This window comes from Theobroma cacao, chromosome 1 (genome assembly GCF_000208745.1).
Source record: "Theobroma cacao cultivar B97-61/B2 chromosome 1, Criollo_cocoa_genome_V2, whole genome shotgun sequence".
NCBI lineage: Eukaryota > Viridiplantae > Streptophyta > Magnoliopsida > Malvales > Malvaceae > Theobroma > Theobroma cacao.
The window spans coordinates 28,158,122-28,174,990 of record NC_030850.1 but is presented as its reverse complement, the minus strand read 5'-3'; the positions used below and the strand labels follow the sequence as shown (position 1 = coordinate 28,174,990).

General features: G+C 33.6%; 1 protein-coding gene across 3 annotated transcripts; it reads left to right on the top strand.

Moving 5' to 3' along the window:
• LOC18613199 (transcription factor bHLH3) lies at positions 14,252 to 16,660 on the top strand. Of its 3 annotated transcripts, none has more exons than XM_007050312.2 (2): positions 14,252 to 14,373; positions 14,649 to 16,660. In XM_007050312.2, exon 2 carries the CDS (start codon positions 14,836 to 14,838, stop codon positions 16,351 to 16,353), a length of 1,518 nt encoding a protein of 505 aa, XP_007050374.2. In that variant the 5' UTR covers positions 14,252 to 14,373; positions 14,649 to 14,835; the 3' UTR covers positions 16,354 to 16,660. The 3 variants fall into 3 exon arrangements, with proteins under 3 accessions (XP_007050374.2, XP_017969532.1, XP_017969531.1); XM_018114043.1 differs by having other exon boundaries at positions 14,565 to 16,660; XM_018114042.1 differs by having other exon boundaries at positions 14,556 to 16,660.

Genomic DNA, 16,869 nt, shown 5'->3' with positions numbered 1-16,869 from the left:
TTTATATGAAAATAGAATATTTTTATTTATTATTTTTGAATAGTACTAGTTGTCAACAATTTGCTTTCAAACGAACGTTTTAGATACTTAATTGTTTTTAAATTATTAAATATATATTTTCTGCTTACTTACTACATTTTTAGCAAGTTTTGAGATTTTTGACGAAAATTTACGAAAATACCCCTGTGAGCCATAAAATAATATTTTATTGTTCTTATTTAAAAATGACTTAAGATTTTTTTGAAATGCGAGATTTAATAACTGTTGCTCACCGGGGAGATGCGGAAGTTGATGCTAAGCCTTGCGGGGTTTCAATCGACATTCGGGGTGAAGAATGTCTGTCGAGGCCTCGCGGCGGTTGTCACGGGCCCGATGGGGAGTTCCGGGTCGTGACACGATACATTAGCACTTGTCTTCTAGAAATTATGTTTCAAAGTTGATATCTCAATAGCTTCCAAAGATGTCTCAATACTTCTTTTTCCTTAAGTTGTTTCTTAGGCATTTTAAGCTTGAGGTATTGATACTTACTTACAATGTCTTGATACCTTAGTCACTTTAAGCAATTTCTAAGGCATTTTGAGCTTTAAATATTTACCCATTTTCCATGTAAATGCTTAAGGGGTTTTAATACTCTTAACCACTTTTATTTTAATCATTTAATTTTGTCATTCCAAAACAAGGATCAATTGTAAAGCTAATAGCTTCATCATCTAGTCCATTAAGTGTATTATGAAAGGGTGATTATTAGTTTAGTTAGCTCAAATAGAGTGAAATTTTAAGAGGGGGTGAATTGGAATCTTTAAAAACTTTTGCAATTTTAAAGATTATAAATATTTGTAAGCTTGAAAAACCTTTTAAAGACTTTTATAACACAACAAACTCTTGTAAGAGCTTGGTTTTCAACAAATAAAAGCTTTGAGAATAGAGAAAAGCTTGCACAAATATTTTATAAAGACTCGGCCTCCTACTTACATCCTTTCCCTTAGCTTGCCATAGAGTTTTAAATCCACTAAAAAAATGCTTTTGAAAGTTCAAACATAGCCTTCACAATCAACCTTTTCAAGACTAAGGTTTAACCTATCTATATTTTCAATGGTTAAGGCATAACAAACAACTACCTTTTAATGGTTAATTAATGATACAATAGATTAAAAGTGAGCGTGCTAGAGTTCTTTTTAAGGCTGATACACTCAATGGGTACATTAGGTTTTAGTAGTAATGCATCGATACTTATCAAGGTAGGTATCGATACTTACACCCCAACTTGGAAATTTTTGCTCTTAGGTTGAAATGTATCGATACTTATCAAAGCAAGTATCGATACTAATAACTTATCAGTTTGAATTTTTTTTATTTATCACCAACAAGGTATTAATACTTCATTCAAAGGTATCAATACATCTTGCTTGATAAGCATAAGGTATCAATACTTATAGCTTAAAAACTAGATTTCAAGCTACTTTTGAATCATTTTCTAGATGAAACACTTAACCATTTCATTTTTGAACTTTATCAAACATTATTTTAAAGACATAGTAATTTTGATTTAGATTTTTTCATTTCAAACTAGGATCAATTATGAAGTTAACAATTATTATTTTTGTTATTTTTTTTTTGAAAAGTGTGCATTATATGATATAGATTAGTTATCCACAAAACAACATTCTTGGAATCAATTTCAATCCATAAATTAACATGTTTATGCTGCATGTGATCAACAAAAATAAAGAACGCCTCATTAGTGATGCCCTTTAATTTTGCAAGGTTAAAGTCATCAACACCTACCAATTTTAACGACTTGATTTTAACTGGACTACCATGATCATGTAGAATTCCACCAATTCTTGCCTCACCTAGATTCCCTAACAGCACCCCATCCACATTGAATTTTACCCATCCCTTTTATAGTGCCACCCAATCAACATCCTGTCTTACAGCTTTAGTTTTCCATGTCAATTTTGCATTATAAGGATAGCAAAAAATTTTCTCAATCAATCCCGGCACATATTGCAATATGTAACTTAATTAAGTCATATAAGTGCATAAAATCCCATACCTTCCCATTAAAGACCACTTCATTACAAAACAGCCCCATTGACCAAGTAATTGCATAAAATGCAAGCATCCAATTTTGTTTTTCTACCTCCACTTTCACACATTGCTCTCCATGGCAAGAAAAAGAATTTTGGATTATCATGGGGAACCCACTTAATGCTACAATCAGAGCACCACATACATCATAGCTTTCAAGACTCACAACATGCAAAAAATAGATGTCTAATAGTTTTAGAACTTTGTTTGCACAAAGCACAAAGGGTCTGTGCCTCACTAATTAAACTTCTTTTTACAAGCTTGGATTTGACAAATATCTTTTCCCACTTTAGTTGCCATACAAACACCTCAACTCTAAAGGGTGCATATCCAAGCCAAATATTTTCCCACAAATCACTATTTTCACAATTGGAATTCAATGCTAGGTCACAAAAAAAAAATTAGAGGAGTACCTTTCATTAGATGTAGTTTCCATATAACCCTATCATTCAGACCACCACTTAAGGTGTGCGTTCGAAGATAACTCCATAATTGATAATTCCATTTTAAAGAATTATTTTGTCTCATTTTGTTCTTAAAAGCTAGCTAAGTTCATGAGTTTATATTAGGATTTAGTTATTTTTAGTTATTCTTTTAATTAGTTTACTTTATTAAGTTATTTTCTTTTATTCTACTTTTATGTTTGTTTACTTTAATTTAATTATTATTTATTAGTTTTTATGCTTTTATGGGATTCTAAGAAATAAGGCTTCAAATTGGTGAAGAAAGGTGATTAAAGAGCCAAGGCTCTATTCGTTTATGTTGCAGTATTTTAAGCATAACTTCCACTCCAGATTTCCAAATGACATGATTCTTGGACTATTAGAAATCTAAGAGACAAAGATACAACTTTTATGAGATTACTTTGCCCAGTTTTGCTTTGAAGATGGAGAAAATAGCATTGGAAGTTAACAAAGTGTAGCAATCAACAAGAGAAGACTTGAAGCTAGGCCAGCACCATGGCATCGACGGTCTGTGCCACAGCATCGAGCAAAAAAATCTAAAGAATTAGGACAAAAAAGAAAAGCTATAGGTTGATTAAGGTTTTATGGGTTCTACACTTATTCTAAGCCCATATTAAAGAGCCAAGTAGGTAAAATTAGAAAGATTAGGTTAAGTTAGTAATATAAAAAGAGAGCTTGAGGAGAAGTTAGCCGTAGGACACAACCTTAAGAAAGATTCAAGAAGTTAAAAGTTGAGGCTAAAGATTGAAGATTAAGGTTGTCAATATTTGTTTTTTCTTCTTCCTTAGCTTTTATTATTCTTGTAACTCTTGATAGCTAAACGTCAAATGTTTTTATTTATTATTGCAATTATGAGTAGCTAATTTCTTTCCTCTAAGATAGCAATTAAACTCACATGTAGTTTAAATTTTTAATCTTTTTCTTGCTATTTTCAATGGAATTGAATTGTTTATTCCAGTTTGTTCTTAATACTTTTAATTGCTTAGCTACCAATTAAATTGATTTGGAAACCTAAACATAACTTGAGATAAGGAGTTTAGAGTAGGCTAAAATTAGAATAGCATATAATCATATTTATTTGTTTGGATGAATAAATTGATTTTTGTATAAGATAGAAATATACTTCTATGCTGTATGTAGCCATTATTAGAGGTTAAACTTAATGAGTCTATTTTAATTTTAATACACATAGAGATATAGTGTTTTAATTAAAATAGATATTTTTATAAGAGTTTTAAGAGAGTTTTATAAATAATTGAGGATTTTAGGTTAGTAATTCAATCCATTGGAATAAGTTAAGAGAGAGTGAGGTAAGATTTAGATGAAGTATGAGGGATATTGTAATCTTAGAGTTCTTTTTGTTTATTTTTATCCAATTTTATTATTGCTTTAATTTTTTAGTTTAAATTTTTGTTAATTTGATTTAGTTAATTCATAATTTATTTAGTTATTTGATTTTGTTTGTTTGGATAAAACTGAATTGTGTTAATTTTAGTATTTAGAGAAATTTTAGATCAATTTCCTATGGGATCGACATTTTGCTTGCCAATATATTATCTGTTTGATGCATATACATGCGTGGGTAGAAAATTAGAATAATAATAATCTTGTCCACTATTAGAATTCCCAACCAAATAACTGGCACATTAACTTAATTTTCCATTTCTAGCCACTATTAGTTTGTACTCCATGATCACATAATCGACCTTTTTTATATACTACAAGAGCAAAAAGTCTAGAGAATTTTTGTTACAGAATCATATCCCCTAGCCATGCATGATGTCAAAATGAAATAGATTTACCATCACCTACAATAACTCCCACGTTAGCTGAAACCTGCAAAAAGAATTTGTCAATAGGCATTAAAAAAGATATGATATTTTTCTAATTGTTTGAGCATTTACAAATGACCATAGTGTTAGGTAAAAGGGCACACAAATCGTAGTCATTGTTTACTATCACAATTTCTCTTTATATACTTTTTGGCTCATTTTCATATCTCCACAGACATTTAGTTAAAAGTGCCCTATTTCTTATTTCTAAATCAATCAACCCAAGCCTTCTTTATTCTTTGTAATTACATACTTTATCCCACTTTACATAGTGCACTCCACTATTCTAATTATTTCCAGTCCAAAGAAAATTTCTTTAGATCTGGTCCAATTTATCTCCAGTACTTCAAGGTATCTTAAACAATGACATAGAGAAGATAGGCAAACTACTAAGAATTTTTTTCAACAGGATAACCCAGCCTCCTTGAGATTATAATTTTGACTTCCACCCTTCCAACTTTGTGTCCACAAGTTAGTTCCTAAAAAGCACTTTCCAACTCTTTAAATGAGTATGTAAAAATGTCACAATGCAAGGAATTTACCATCCATTCTTGATTTGAGGATTGTATTTTGCTTGACTCCTCTTTTCTAATTTCTTTGTCATTTGTTGAGCATTCACTTTCTCAATCTTCTTCTTCCAATTCTTTTTCTTCTCCATACAACTCCTCTAGTCTCTCTTATCTTTCTTTGGCGTTGTTATACATAGAGACTGGAATATATTCTTTCTCTCCAAGTGCAAAAAAGAGAGTGTGCATGGCTTTGGCATTTAATTGTAGCACATCAAAGTCACTTGTGTCCCACTCACTCATCCTTTTTGTTAACTTGATTAAACCATCTCTAATTATCTTCTAAGCTTCATAGTCGTTAGCTTGAACAAATGTCTTCATTTTGTTCTTCCAAAGGATGTAGTTTTCACCATTGAATATAAGAGGCTCCATAATTGATTGTCCATGGCTAGAGGTTGTTGCAACGAATTCTTTGGCCATGGGAGTGGTAGCACAAATTTCTTCAACTTTCCCTTTTGAGTTATCCTCAAGGATCACATCTTCTTAATTTACTTCCAACTTCAAAATTTGCTCCTTCACATTAGTTATGTGACTTGAGCATTCACTTTCAAGGTGCTATGATTTTTTTCTTTTTGTACAATTTTCCTTATCTTTGGAGTTTTCAAAAGTCATAGACAAAGGTTTGCAACTTTTTCATCATCTTCACTTTGGGATTCATTTTTATTTGCTATCATTGCCTTCTTCTTTGGATTTTTTTGATAGTTCATCTTGACATTTGGACATTCATATTTGGTATGTCTTGATTTTTTGCGTTCATAGCAAATGATGTAATCTTTGCTTGATTCTCCATTTGGTGATTCTCTTCTTAGGTCTCTTATTGGTATATTCCTTCTAAATGGTCTTCCAACTCTACCACCTTGTTCGTTCCTAAAAAACCTATTGAATTTTCTAGCCAATAAAGGTATTTCCTCATTGTCTTCTTTTTCTTCATTATCCTCAACAATATTTCCATCATTTTTTTGATAGCTTTAAGAACAATACCCTTTCCATTGGTATCTCCTCTAGGTGCTTCATCTTATGCATTATCATGCTTAAGCTGCATCTCATAGGCAAGCAAAGATCCAAGCAACTCATATAATTTAAGGTTGTTCAAGTTCTTGGCTTTTTTTATGGCTGTAATTTTAGGTCTCCGTGACCTAGGAAGACAGTAAAGGATCTTTTTCACTAGCTAGGCTATAATTTTAGCTCATTTAATTCAAAAGCAGTCATTGCTTTGTGATTTAGTTGAACTAATTTTCCATCCTTGTCATTCCATTTAGCTCTAGCTTGGTATATCTTACAATCCGTGTTAACTTATTGGGGCACATGAGTTCCTTCCAAAATAATATCCCACAAATCTAGATCAATTGATTGAATAAAGTTTTCAAACATCATCCTCTAAAATGAATAATTCTCTCTGAAAAACAAAGGCAACCTTATCACTAATCGTCTTTCACCATTAAAACTTGTCAGTGCCATCTTTATCTTTTCAAGCTTTTTTCAAGATCTCTCAAAAGTCGTTAAACTTGCACACTTAAGAACTTGGCTTTGATACCAATTGTTAGATAAAAAAGCTTGAGATAAAGTAACCAAAAGGGGGTGAATTGGTTTTCAAATTATAAATTTGACTTTTCTTTAAAATTGAGTTAAAAATTAGAACTTTAAGTATTAAGCTTGAAAACCAAAGTATGTGAGTTTATAAAAATAAAGTATGGAGCAAGTAAAGAGGATGATGATGAAGAAAATACTAAGCCATGATTTTTATAGAAGCTTGACCCTCAAAGTCTATGTCTTCTCCCTTGATAGCACAAGGAGTTTAAATCCACTAAATATTGTCTTTTTGAATCAAGCTCAAGCATAACCTTTACAAGTTACTGCTTTTAGATCAAGCACAACTTTCATAAATCATTACCTTTTATGGATCAAGCATAATCTTACAAATCACTAACTTTTATGGATCAAGCATAACCACTCTACCTTTTTTATGGAGGTATAACCTTACAACAAAGGATTCTTACAACGCTTAATGCCTCAAGAGGCTGATGAGCTAGGTTATGTACAAAGGAATAAGAATGTTTCAGAGAATGTAAGCTTAAAAATGAAAGCTTTGTTTTGAAAGCAAGCAGTAGAGAGAGAAAAATATGTAAACATTACGGATCTCAACTTTTTTCTTTTCTTATAATGATTTTCTCTAGGGATGTCAACGGGTCGAGTACCCTATAATTTTGAGGTACCCGAACCCTAACCCTATAAAAAATCAATTATCCTAACCTTATTAACTACCCGAATAATTTTAAAATTACTACCCTAACCCTAACCCTATTACATTTTTACTACCCTATAATTACCCTAACCCGTTTAAAAATCTGATTAAATTAAAAAATTATTAAAATCTTCTTCTTGGGTAATCTAATATTTTTTTATTTATATATATTAATGTCATCACATTAATAATTTAACTAACTATATTTTTAATATTTTTGTCAACATTTAACAAACGAAATTGTTGGTCAATATGGTATAGGTTTTGACTGTCTTTCTTCCTTACCTAGGTTCGAATCCAATCAGCATCAGTTTTATTCAATTATTTAAATAATAAAAAATTATATAAACAGGTAGTTGTAAACAGGTTCGGAGCGGGTACCCATCAAACCCAAATATAACATAATCGGGTTCGGGTAACGGGTACCCTAAGAATGATACCCGAACCTTCGGGTAGTGAAATCACTACCCGAACCTTCGGGTAGTGAAATCACTACCCGAAACCTACCCTAAACCGTTATCGGGTACCCTAATCTGGTTTAACTGGGTCGAGTACCTACAAGTACCCTATAATAGGGTACCCGTTGACATCCATAATTTTCTCAAGTGTTCTTTCTTCTAAAATGTCCTTCACAAAGGTATTTATAAGCCCTTAAGATTTTTGCCCGTTAGAATTAGATTTGGCTTCCTTCTTGAACATTAGGATCACTTGACTTGTACCAGTCAAACTTCAAGAATTAATCAATGGATATGCAAGACATCGATTCTTTCATGACCCCAACCTCTTTATTTCCTAGGAATCAACTTTTTCACTTTTGTGATATCGATTCTTTTTGCCTCAAGTTGAGTTTAGAGCTTTCTATTTGTCAAGAATCTATTACTTAATTTTGAGTAATCAATTCTTCTTGTCTCACTTTAAGTCTAGAGCATTCTATGTCACGACCCGAAACTCCCATTGAGCCCGTGACAACCGTCGCGAAGTCCCGATGGACATTCATTACCGAAAATATCAATCGAAACCTCACAAGGCTTAACATCAGTTTTGCCCACTTCGCCCGAGAGTATTAGTTACTAAAATCATGTTTTCAGAGATTATAAACTATTTCTAAATCAAAACAATAGAAAAATAATTTTTTCCTCACAAGGGCATTTTGGTTATTTTTCCTTGAACATTTCGAAATCCGCTAAAAATGTAGTATGCAAGTACAAAACACATAATTCATATCAAAAATAAGTGTAAACATCTAAAACCTTTATTTAAAATGAAATTATGATTATTTAAATATAAAAAAATAAAAGAAATATTCAATAAAATATTTTATTTTCTTATTAAACACTATTTTTAAAGTTATACGTAAATAATTTTTATAGCGTAAAAACAAAATAAGTTCATACATACTGCAATACAGTAAGCCAGAGTATTTAATTTAATTTACAATAACCAGTGGGTTCCCGAATAACCAAAAGTAAGGGAGACTGTAAACCTACAGTTTGGAGGATGCAAATCCAATAGTAGCCTCGATGGAATCAGCTATCTACAGTCTATTTTGAACCTAAAATGGGTGGAAAGGAGGGTGGTGAGATTATATAATCCCAGTGAGTAAACAAACACCATCAAAAATATCTAAAGTCGAGTAAATGGAGACGATTAAAATATTCCATCACAATATGTATTTTATAACATAAATATTCATTTCATTTAAATAATCAACATGGCTTATGAGTATCTTAAAAGCTTGGCTCCTGCCAAAATCATTCTCGAGAATACCTTGGCCGAGGCATTTAATCGAGTCCACAAAGGCTGTTAAAAAGTTCGTATACACGTAAACATGTTTTATTTTAAAAACACAACCGTTCCTTGACGTTAGCGGAGTTCATCATCACGAGGTGGTTCGGCGTGACGTGAACTCTAACCATACCTTAGGAGATACCCTACGCACCTCTCCGACCGAGGTACATATATAACTAGATTTCGTGCCCTCTAATAGGCTGGTCCACAGAACCCGCCCACTGTAGCAAGCTAAACCCACCATACAATAAAATTTTGATAGCATAACATGACTAATATTATACTACCTAGCCTGTAAATGTAAAACAGAACAATTCATACAGTTCACAAACCACAATTCCAACCAGTCATGCCAACACATTATCATAAGCCATCAATTAGAATCATAAATTACAACACATCAAGTGGTCTCCAGTTACTCTATTTTCAAAGCCATCATTCAATTTCAAGACAATTTATAAAATCTTTTCATTTAAACACATTTTGTTTATAAAACCTAAAAATTAATTATTTAAATTCATTTTCCATAAAATTCACAAAAATCGAATAAAAAGACCACTGTAGATAATTAAAATGATGATAAGGTTACTCACTATTTCTGAAGTCGAATTTTTAGAGTACTCCGACTATCGATCCTCAAATATAATTTCTTTGCCCTTATCGAAGGATTCACCACCTAGACATAATACACAATCAAGCAATTTACCACATTGATGCTAAACCGTTATAAAACTAATTTAGACTACTAATGCATGATATGGAATGCAAAATACACGGGTAACCATCTAAACCCGGTATTGCCCTAATTCGTCTTATCACCCGATTAATTGGCCAACGCGTCCAATTTAGCTCCAAATCTCCATTTCTTTTCCAATACCTTAATTCACCAAACACAAGTCAAATAACCTAAAATTTGGCAAAACCATCTTCACTTTTCTGCTTAGAATTTTCGGTCAATAATGGTGCATTAACACCGAGATTTTTTCCTACTACTTTTCCACACCATAATTCATCATTTTCTAACCAATTCTCTTAAAATAAAAAAAAATCAAATTCATCCTCACTCAATACAAAGTAGGTTCGGCCATTGATGGGTGATGGGGAAAATGAATTCTTTTCTTGTTGTTTTGCTTTTAGACATGGTAAACTAACTAAAAACACTAATATAACTTGAAATCAAATCAATCCACCATCATTCTCTCTCCATACCCATTTGACTAGCCATGAATTCACCATGAAAACATGAAATTTAACCATGAAAAATAAGGAGAAATGCTTAAGGAAAATAGATTTCAAAGTTTAAATTAAGAAATCCTACCTTTTTCACTTGTTTTCCTTGATTTTCCACACTTTTTCTCTTGAAATTCTCCACCTAGGGTTTGTTCTTTCTTTGTTTCCCTCTTTTCCTTGCTTGGCTGAATATTTGGAGAGAAGTGAGAGGTTTATAGGCTGATTTTTAAAGGAAATAATAAAATATTCTAAGCTTGACAAGTGTCATTTTATTATTGGTCCATTTTTAAAACTTTAAAAAATTTAAACTTTTTATCTCCACCACATATATTTTCTCACTTATCCATAACATAAAAAGTCAATGGATGATTTCTATGAGCATGACAAGTGTGGGGTGTGTAAAATGACCATTTTGCCCCTGGGTGGCAAAATAACTATTTTGCCCCTATCCTCATAAAACACCGAAATTAAAATTCTTCACTTCTCAAACTCAAATTATACCCCAAATGATCAATCTTAGTCAAAAATTTCATCTAACTCTCACATCTTAACCTCTAGTGGCAAAATGACCATTTTACCCCCGAATCATGAAAATTCTAATTTGACTCCAAATCGGTCCTCAAACTTTGAATCACCATTTTAAGTCATTTTGGGGTTTTAAAATTCTCAATTTTATCTTAAAATCTCTATTTGGTCTAGTTCGAGGTTTAATTCAACTTAGTTGCACCACTAAGTTCACTACCAACTTTTGACAATTTTTCGGGGCTTTCTAAGTATGCAAGCATATTGTCAATCACATGAATGACATGGCAAGTATTTTATAAGGTCGGGCTTGACATTCTATTTTGTGAGAATCTATAATTGCATATCTAAGTAATCGATTCTTTTTATCACTTAGGCGCCAAAATGAAAATTCAAATTTGCCTTGTTCCAGCTCCATTCTTATCCTATTCTCCATCTTTTCTTCTTCAACAAGTTTTTGATTTTTGTCTTTATAGCTCTGAAAATCAATCATTTGATGCTTGAGAAGTTGATTCATGCCTTTATTGTGATTTTCTAGATTGCTTGTGCTTTCCCAAGAATCAACCATTACTTCTTTAAACATCAATTCTTCTTGTTCTAATAGCTTTTGTTTTTTCAAGAATAGATTTTTCAAAAAAAAAATTTTGATTCTTCTTGTTCTAGAAAAGAAGTATTGCTTTTTGTTTTGCAAAGATTCAATGTTTTACTTTGAGAAGTCTATTTTCTTAACTAGAATTTAAGTTTTAAAGTGTTCAAACAAATTTTCCTTTTCACAAACAACTTCAAAACACTTTAAGGAGTGTTCTTCAAGTTCAAAATCATTTTCACTTATTTTCAAAGCATATTTAGATCATTGAATTTTATCATTTCAAAACTAAGGTCAATTTTAAACCTAATAATACTCCCTCATGATTCGTGTGCATTAAATCAACCATCTCAATAGCTATCAACTCAAAGTCTAAAAACTATCTACTTTGTACAAAGGCAAATTGGTTCTCACCAATGACTTGACCTATCACTTTCTTAAGCCGATTTGCTAATACCTTAGCTATGATTTTATACACGCAACTCACAAGGCTAATAGGGCACCAAGAAAGTCCTCATCATACCCTTCCAAATTCATCACTTATGCGTAAGGAAGAGCATCGCCAATTTTATCATCACTTAATTTTTTGATAGGATTCTCTTCTACCTTGTTTGGATGGCAATGTAGAGGTAGAAGTTCTTGTTGCCAAAAAGAATTGGTAAGGAATTGTACAATGTGGCAGACTAGTCGTTGATAATTGGCTCATTTGCTTTCTTACTTGTTTTTTATCTGCCACATGATTTAGATATCTAGTGCTAATATGGCAAACTTTATGTTTCTATCCAAATTGGTGGCTACAAAAAACTAGTTGGATGCATAACTCCAACAAATTTATTCCCTTCAAAATTGCATACTCATCTTAATTTATAGATATGGCTACAACTTTTTTTTTTTTTGCTTAATCATAGATAAATTTTATTAAGCATCTAAGTCTGGATACAAAAACTGGCTCATGCCAAAAGTGAAAAGATAGGTCCAAGTAGACCTATTTGACGACAATCACTTAGAACAAGCTTTACACCATAGCAGCAAGTAGTAAAAAGAAAAATTACAAACCATAAAAAAGAAGAAAATAAAAAGACACTAACATCCACAGAAAAAACCTACATTAGTAAAGAATGATAAGTCGAGCCAAAGAATTATTAAATCAATTATGAGTAAAAACCATCAAACCAAAGACATGATAACCTAAAAAAATCTAAACCAAGCCATGAACCAAAGTAATCAAACACCTTAATAATCACATGCAAACATGGAAAATAGAGAATATGAAAACTACCTGAGAAAAAGTGAAAGCAAAAGCAATGAGAAATGAGAGATTTGAGGAAATTTCAAATCAAAGGGAGGAAGGAGAGCAGAGCATACTTGGTTGAAAGAAGAGACATTTAGTGTCAAAGGAAGCTTTACCATTGCGTCGATAGAGGAACCCGAAGGAAGAGGAAGGGACGACAAAGCTAAGAAGGAAAGACAGGTGTCACGGATCCCACATCCGTAAGAGATGGGGTTGGTCTTAGGTATATAAATATGAGTCTTCCACTATCAATCAAGCATGTCTTTTAGGTTGGGAACGTAGGTCAGTGATTTATAGGCTTACTTAAACTTTATTTTTAAAGTTCAAGGCCGCATGAGGTTGGGCTTAAGTTTTGACCCGTGATATTTGGTAGTAAAATAGACTCAGATTTTCACTAATGTGGAGTCCCCATGAGAGATACAATGGTCGAGGTAGACCTAAACTAATGCAAGAGTCCCTCTCCTCTAAAGGTAAAGAGCTAGTGCAACGGGAGCATTGCACTATTGGTTAGGGTAGAATGTCACAGATCCCACGTTTGTAAGAAATGAGGAGTGTCTTGGGTATATAAATATGAGTTTTTCATCACTTATCAAGCATGTTTCTTAAATTGGGAACATAGGCTCATTATTTGTAGGTTTACTTAAGTTTTATTTTCAAAGGTTAAGGCCGTATGAGATTGAGCTTAGGTTTCAGCCTATGGCACGAGAGTCTTTTATTTTTGCTATCTGGAAATTGTTTGTCGTGGTCAACAAGTCTTTTCCTGTTGACCTATAAAATGTTTTGCATTTGGATTACATTTTTAGTCTTCCAAACAAAGATAAGTTTTGAAAATGTTTTTCAAAAATTTTTTATGTCAACACAAACCCTTAGAATACTCTCCACAAAGATCGAATCATGGTTGACAAGGAAAGCTGACTCTTTTCCCTATTGACTGGATTTTTATGTATTAAATTAGTATGTTTGCAACGGTTTAAGTTTTATTTTTGCCATGTAACAAATATTATTTTTGCCAAGCATGTTGTAAAGTATTCAAAATTTTTTTAAAAAAAAAAAGGAAGGAAAACATTAATAATTATGTATTTATACATTTAATTAAAAGATAAATAGATGCATTCCTTTATTGAAAGAATGGAATGCTAATGCCCTTTTTACAAAACCAAAACGTTATAGTCACTTTGATCCAAATGGGAGTAGGCATGTAAAAGAAGTGCCCCAAAGCTCCGGCGTCCAGCCTCCTGCAGAGTGAGGGTATTGAAAAGGTTGAGGATTAACTCTTGCGACCCATGATAGGGTCCAGGACAAGAAATAGGCCGCAAAGTAATGGCTTGTTGGGCCACAAATGGCCCATGAGAAAAGAGGAATTGTTTTTGAAAAAGAAAAAAAAAAAGAAGAGAAAGCGAAAGCAAAGGCTAAAATGAGCACTTAGGTCGCTTTCCAGATTCCTCCATTGAGGCTAAAAACGCAGGCGTGTTTTAGCTTAGCTGACAGTTAATTCACGTGACAATGAATAAGAAAAACGCAGATGGAAACCACTTGATGCAATGGGACCCTTTGTCCCTATCTCGTCGATTTAACGTGTCATCGCTAAATGCCGAAAATTTTAAGAGATAAGATTGAAATTTTATAATAATAAAGAAAGTAAAACAAAATAGCCAAAAAAAAAAAAGCCCTAAGATTTTGAGAGATCTGAAAGCTTTGTTATTCTCAGGTGAAACTGGGAATCTTCAATCTCAAATACTCTGTCATTTTTTCCCATCTAAGGTAAGCTTTTCTTCTTCTATTTCTTCGAAAAATTTTTCTTCTTTCTTGCTGTTGTATTCGTTTTCCTTTGTTTAGTTACAAAGGTTTGACTTTTGGCATTAGCCTTTTGATTTCGTAAATGGTAGGGTTTAAAATTTTGCTAGATTTTTTTGAGATTTAGTGATTGAAGTGACTTTTTTTAGCTTTAGCAGAAGCTGCTAATTTTGGGTATCGGATGTTGATGATGATCTGCTAAATTGTCATGTCTGGGATCTATGAAATTTGTTGAATTGCAGGCTCAACCTTTGTAATTCAGCTGTTCGACGTGGTTTTTGGGAGGTTTTAATTTGCTTGAGTTGAGTGAGCACTTTAAATTACTGCAGTTCACTGATTTATGGATTAAGATAGGCTTTGTAGCACAGTTGTAGGGTACTCTGGTAGAATTGGGGCCTTCTTTGTATAATTCTGGAAGTTAAGAAAGAAATGGGTGAAAAGTTTTGGGTGAATGAGGAAGATAAGGCTAAGGTGGAATCTGTTTTGGGTGCTGAAGCCTGTGAATTCTTGATATCCTTGGCTTCTAAACAAGTGCTGTCAGAGTTAGTTACTCGACCACCTAGTGATTTGGGTGTGCAGCAAAGGCTTTGCCAGATCGTAGATGGGTCAAATTGGAACTATGCTATTTTCTGGCAGGTATCAAGCTTGAAATCTGGTGGATCGATCTTGATTTGGGGTGATGGGCACTGCCGGGATCCTAAGCTTGGTGGAGTTGGTGATGCAAGTACCTCTGGGGATGGCAAATTGGAGGGGGTTGAGGATAAAAATGAGGTCAAAAGGCTGGTGCTCCAGAAACTGCATGCATGCTTTGGTGGGTCAGAGGAGGATAACTATGCTGCAAAGTTGGATGGAGTATCGGATATGGAGATGTTTTATCTCACTTCAATGCACTTTTCATTTCATTGCGATTCATCATATGGTCCTGGAGAATCCTACAAGTCTGGCAGATCAATTTGGACCTCAGATGTGAATAATTGTTCAGATCATTATCAATCAAGATCATTTCTAGCAAGATCTGCTGGGTTGCAAACAGTGGTGTTCATACCTGTGAAGTCTGGAGTGGTGGAGCTTGGCTCCATCAATTTGATTCCCGAAGAGCAGAATAGTGTGGAGATGGTGAGTAATGTGTTTGGTGGATCCAGTTCTGTACAGACAAAAACAATTCCAAAGATATTTGGACGTGAACTAAGTTTGGGTGGTTCAAAGTCACGATCAATTAGTATTAATTTCTCTCCAAAAGTGGAAGATGAGTCAGGATTCACATTGGAAACTTACGATGTTCAAGCACTAGGTTCCAATCAAATTTATGGTAATTCTTCTAATGGATGTCGAAGTGATGATGGCGAAGCCAAGTTGTTTCCACAGTTGCTTGTTGGAGGATTCAATGCACAAGCAAGAATTTCTGGTTTGGAGCAGCCTAAGGATGACTCGCCATCTCTACCTGATGAGCGGAAACCTAGGAAAAGGGGAAGGAAGCCAGCCAATGGGAGAGAAGAACCATTGAATCACGTTGAAGCAGAACGACAGAGGCGGGAAAAGCTTAACCAGCGATTTTATGCATTAAGAGCTGTTGTCCCTAATATCTCTAAGATGGACAAAGCTTCTTTGCTTGGAGATGCCATTACTTATATCACTGACCTCCAGATGAAGATTAGGGTCTTGGAAACTGAAAAGGAGATTGGAAATAATACCCAAAAGCAGTTGTCAATGCCTGACATAGATTTTCAGCAAAGGCATGAAGATGCAGTTGTGACATTGCGTTGCCCCTTGGATGCTCACCCAGCTTCTAGAGTCATAAAAGCATTAGGGGAAAGTGAAATTACAGCACATGAGTCTGATGTATCAACAACAGATAATGACAAGGTTGTTCACACCTTCACCATTCGAGCCCCTGGTGGTTCTGCTGAACAATTGAAGGAGAAACTGTTGGATTCTTTTTTGAAGTGATGTTAGGGTAACGGTTGTGCCGATAACGTTCATCTGAGTGCATGCCATGCACCAGCTTGTAGAAAGACGGGACTTTGAGCTGACTAACCCATTAGTGATTAATGTCTTTCTTTCCATCAACGATATGTACTCCAACTCTTTTAAATGAATTTGTTTTGTCGAATCTGTGGAGACGGTGAGTCCTGCTGTGATCTTTGTTGAATTTTCAATATAAAACAAAATGCATGGATTAGATGGGCACAGAGGAAATTGTAAGCTTGTAACTCATAACATCTGATCTTTTGTTGTCCAATTGTGGAGTTGCAAAGCCGTAGCATTTCTGGCCCTTTATTTGCATTCCATACATGATCTTTGTGCTCCCTCGGTTTGAGCTTGGCTTCAACTTTTCCTGTTTTCTATACTTTGAACAGTGCCTTCGATTTTAGAATAGCCAACAATAATAATAGAAGCATAAACTTGCAAAGGTTACGTAGAGCTGAGCACACATCTGGTATTAATAATTATATGACAAAATGT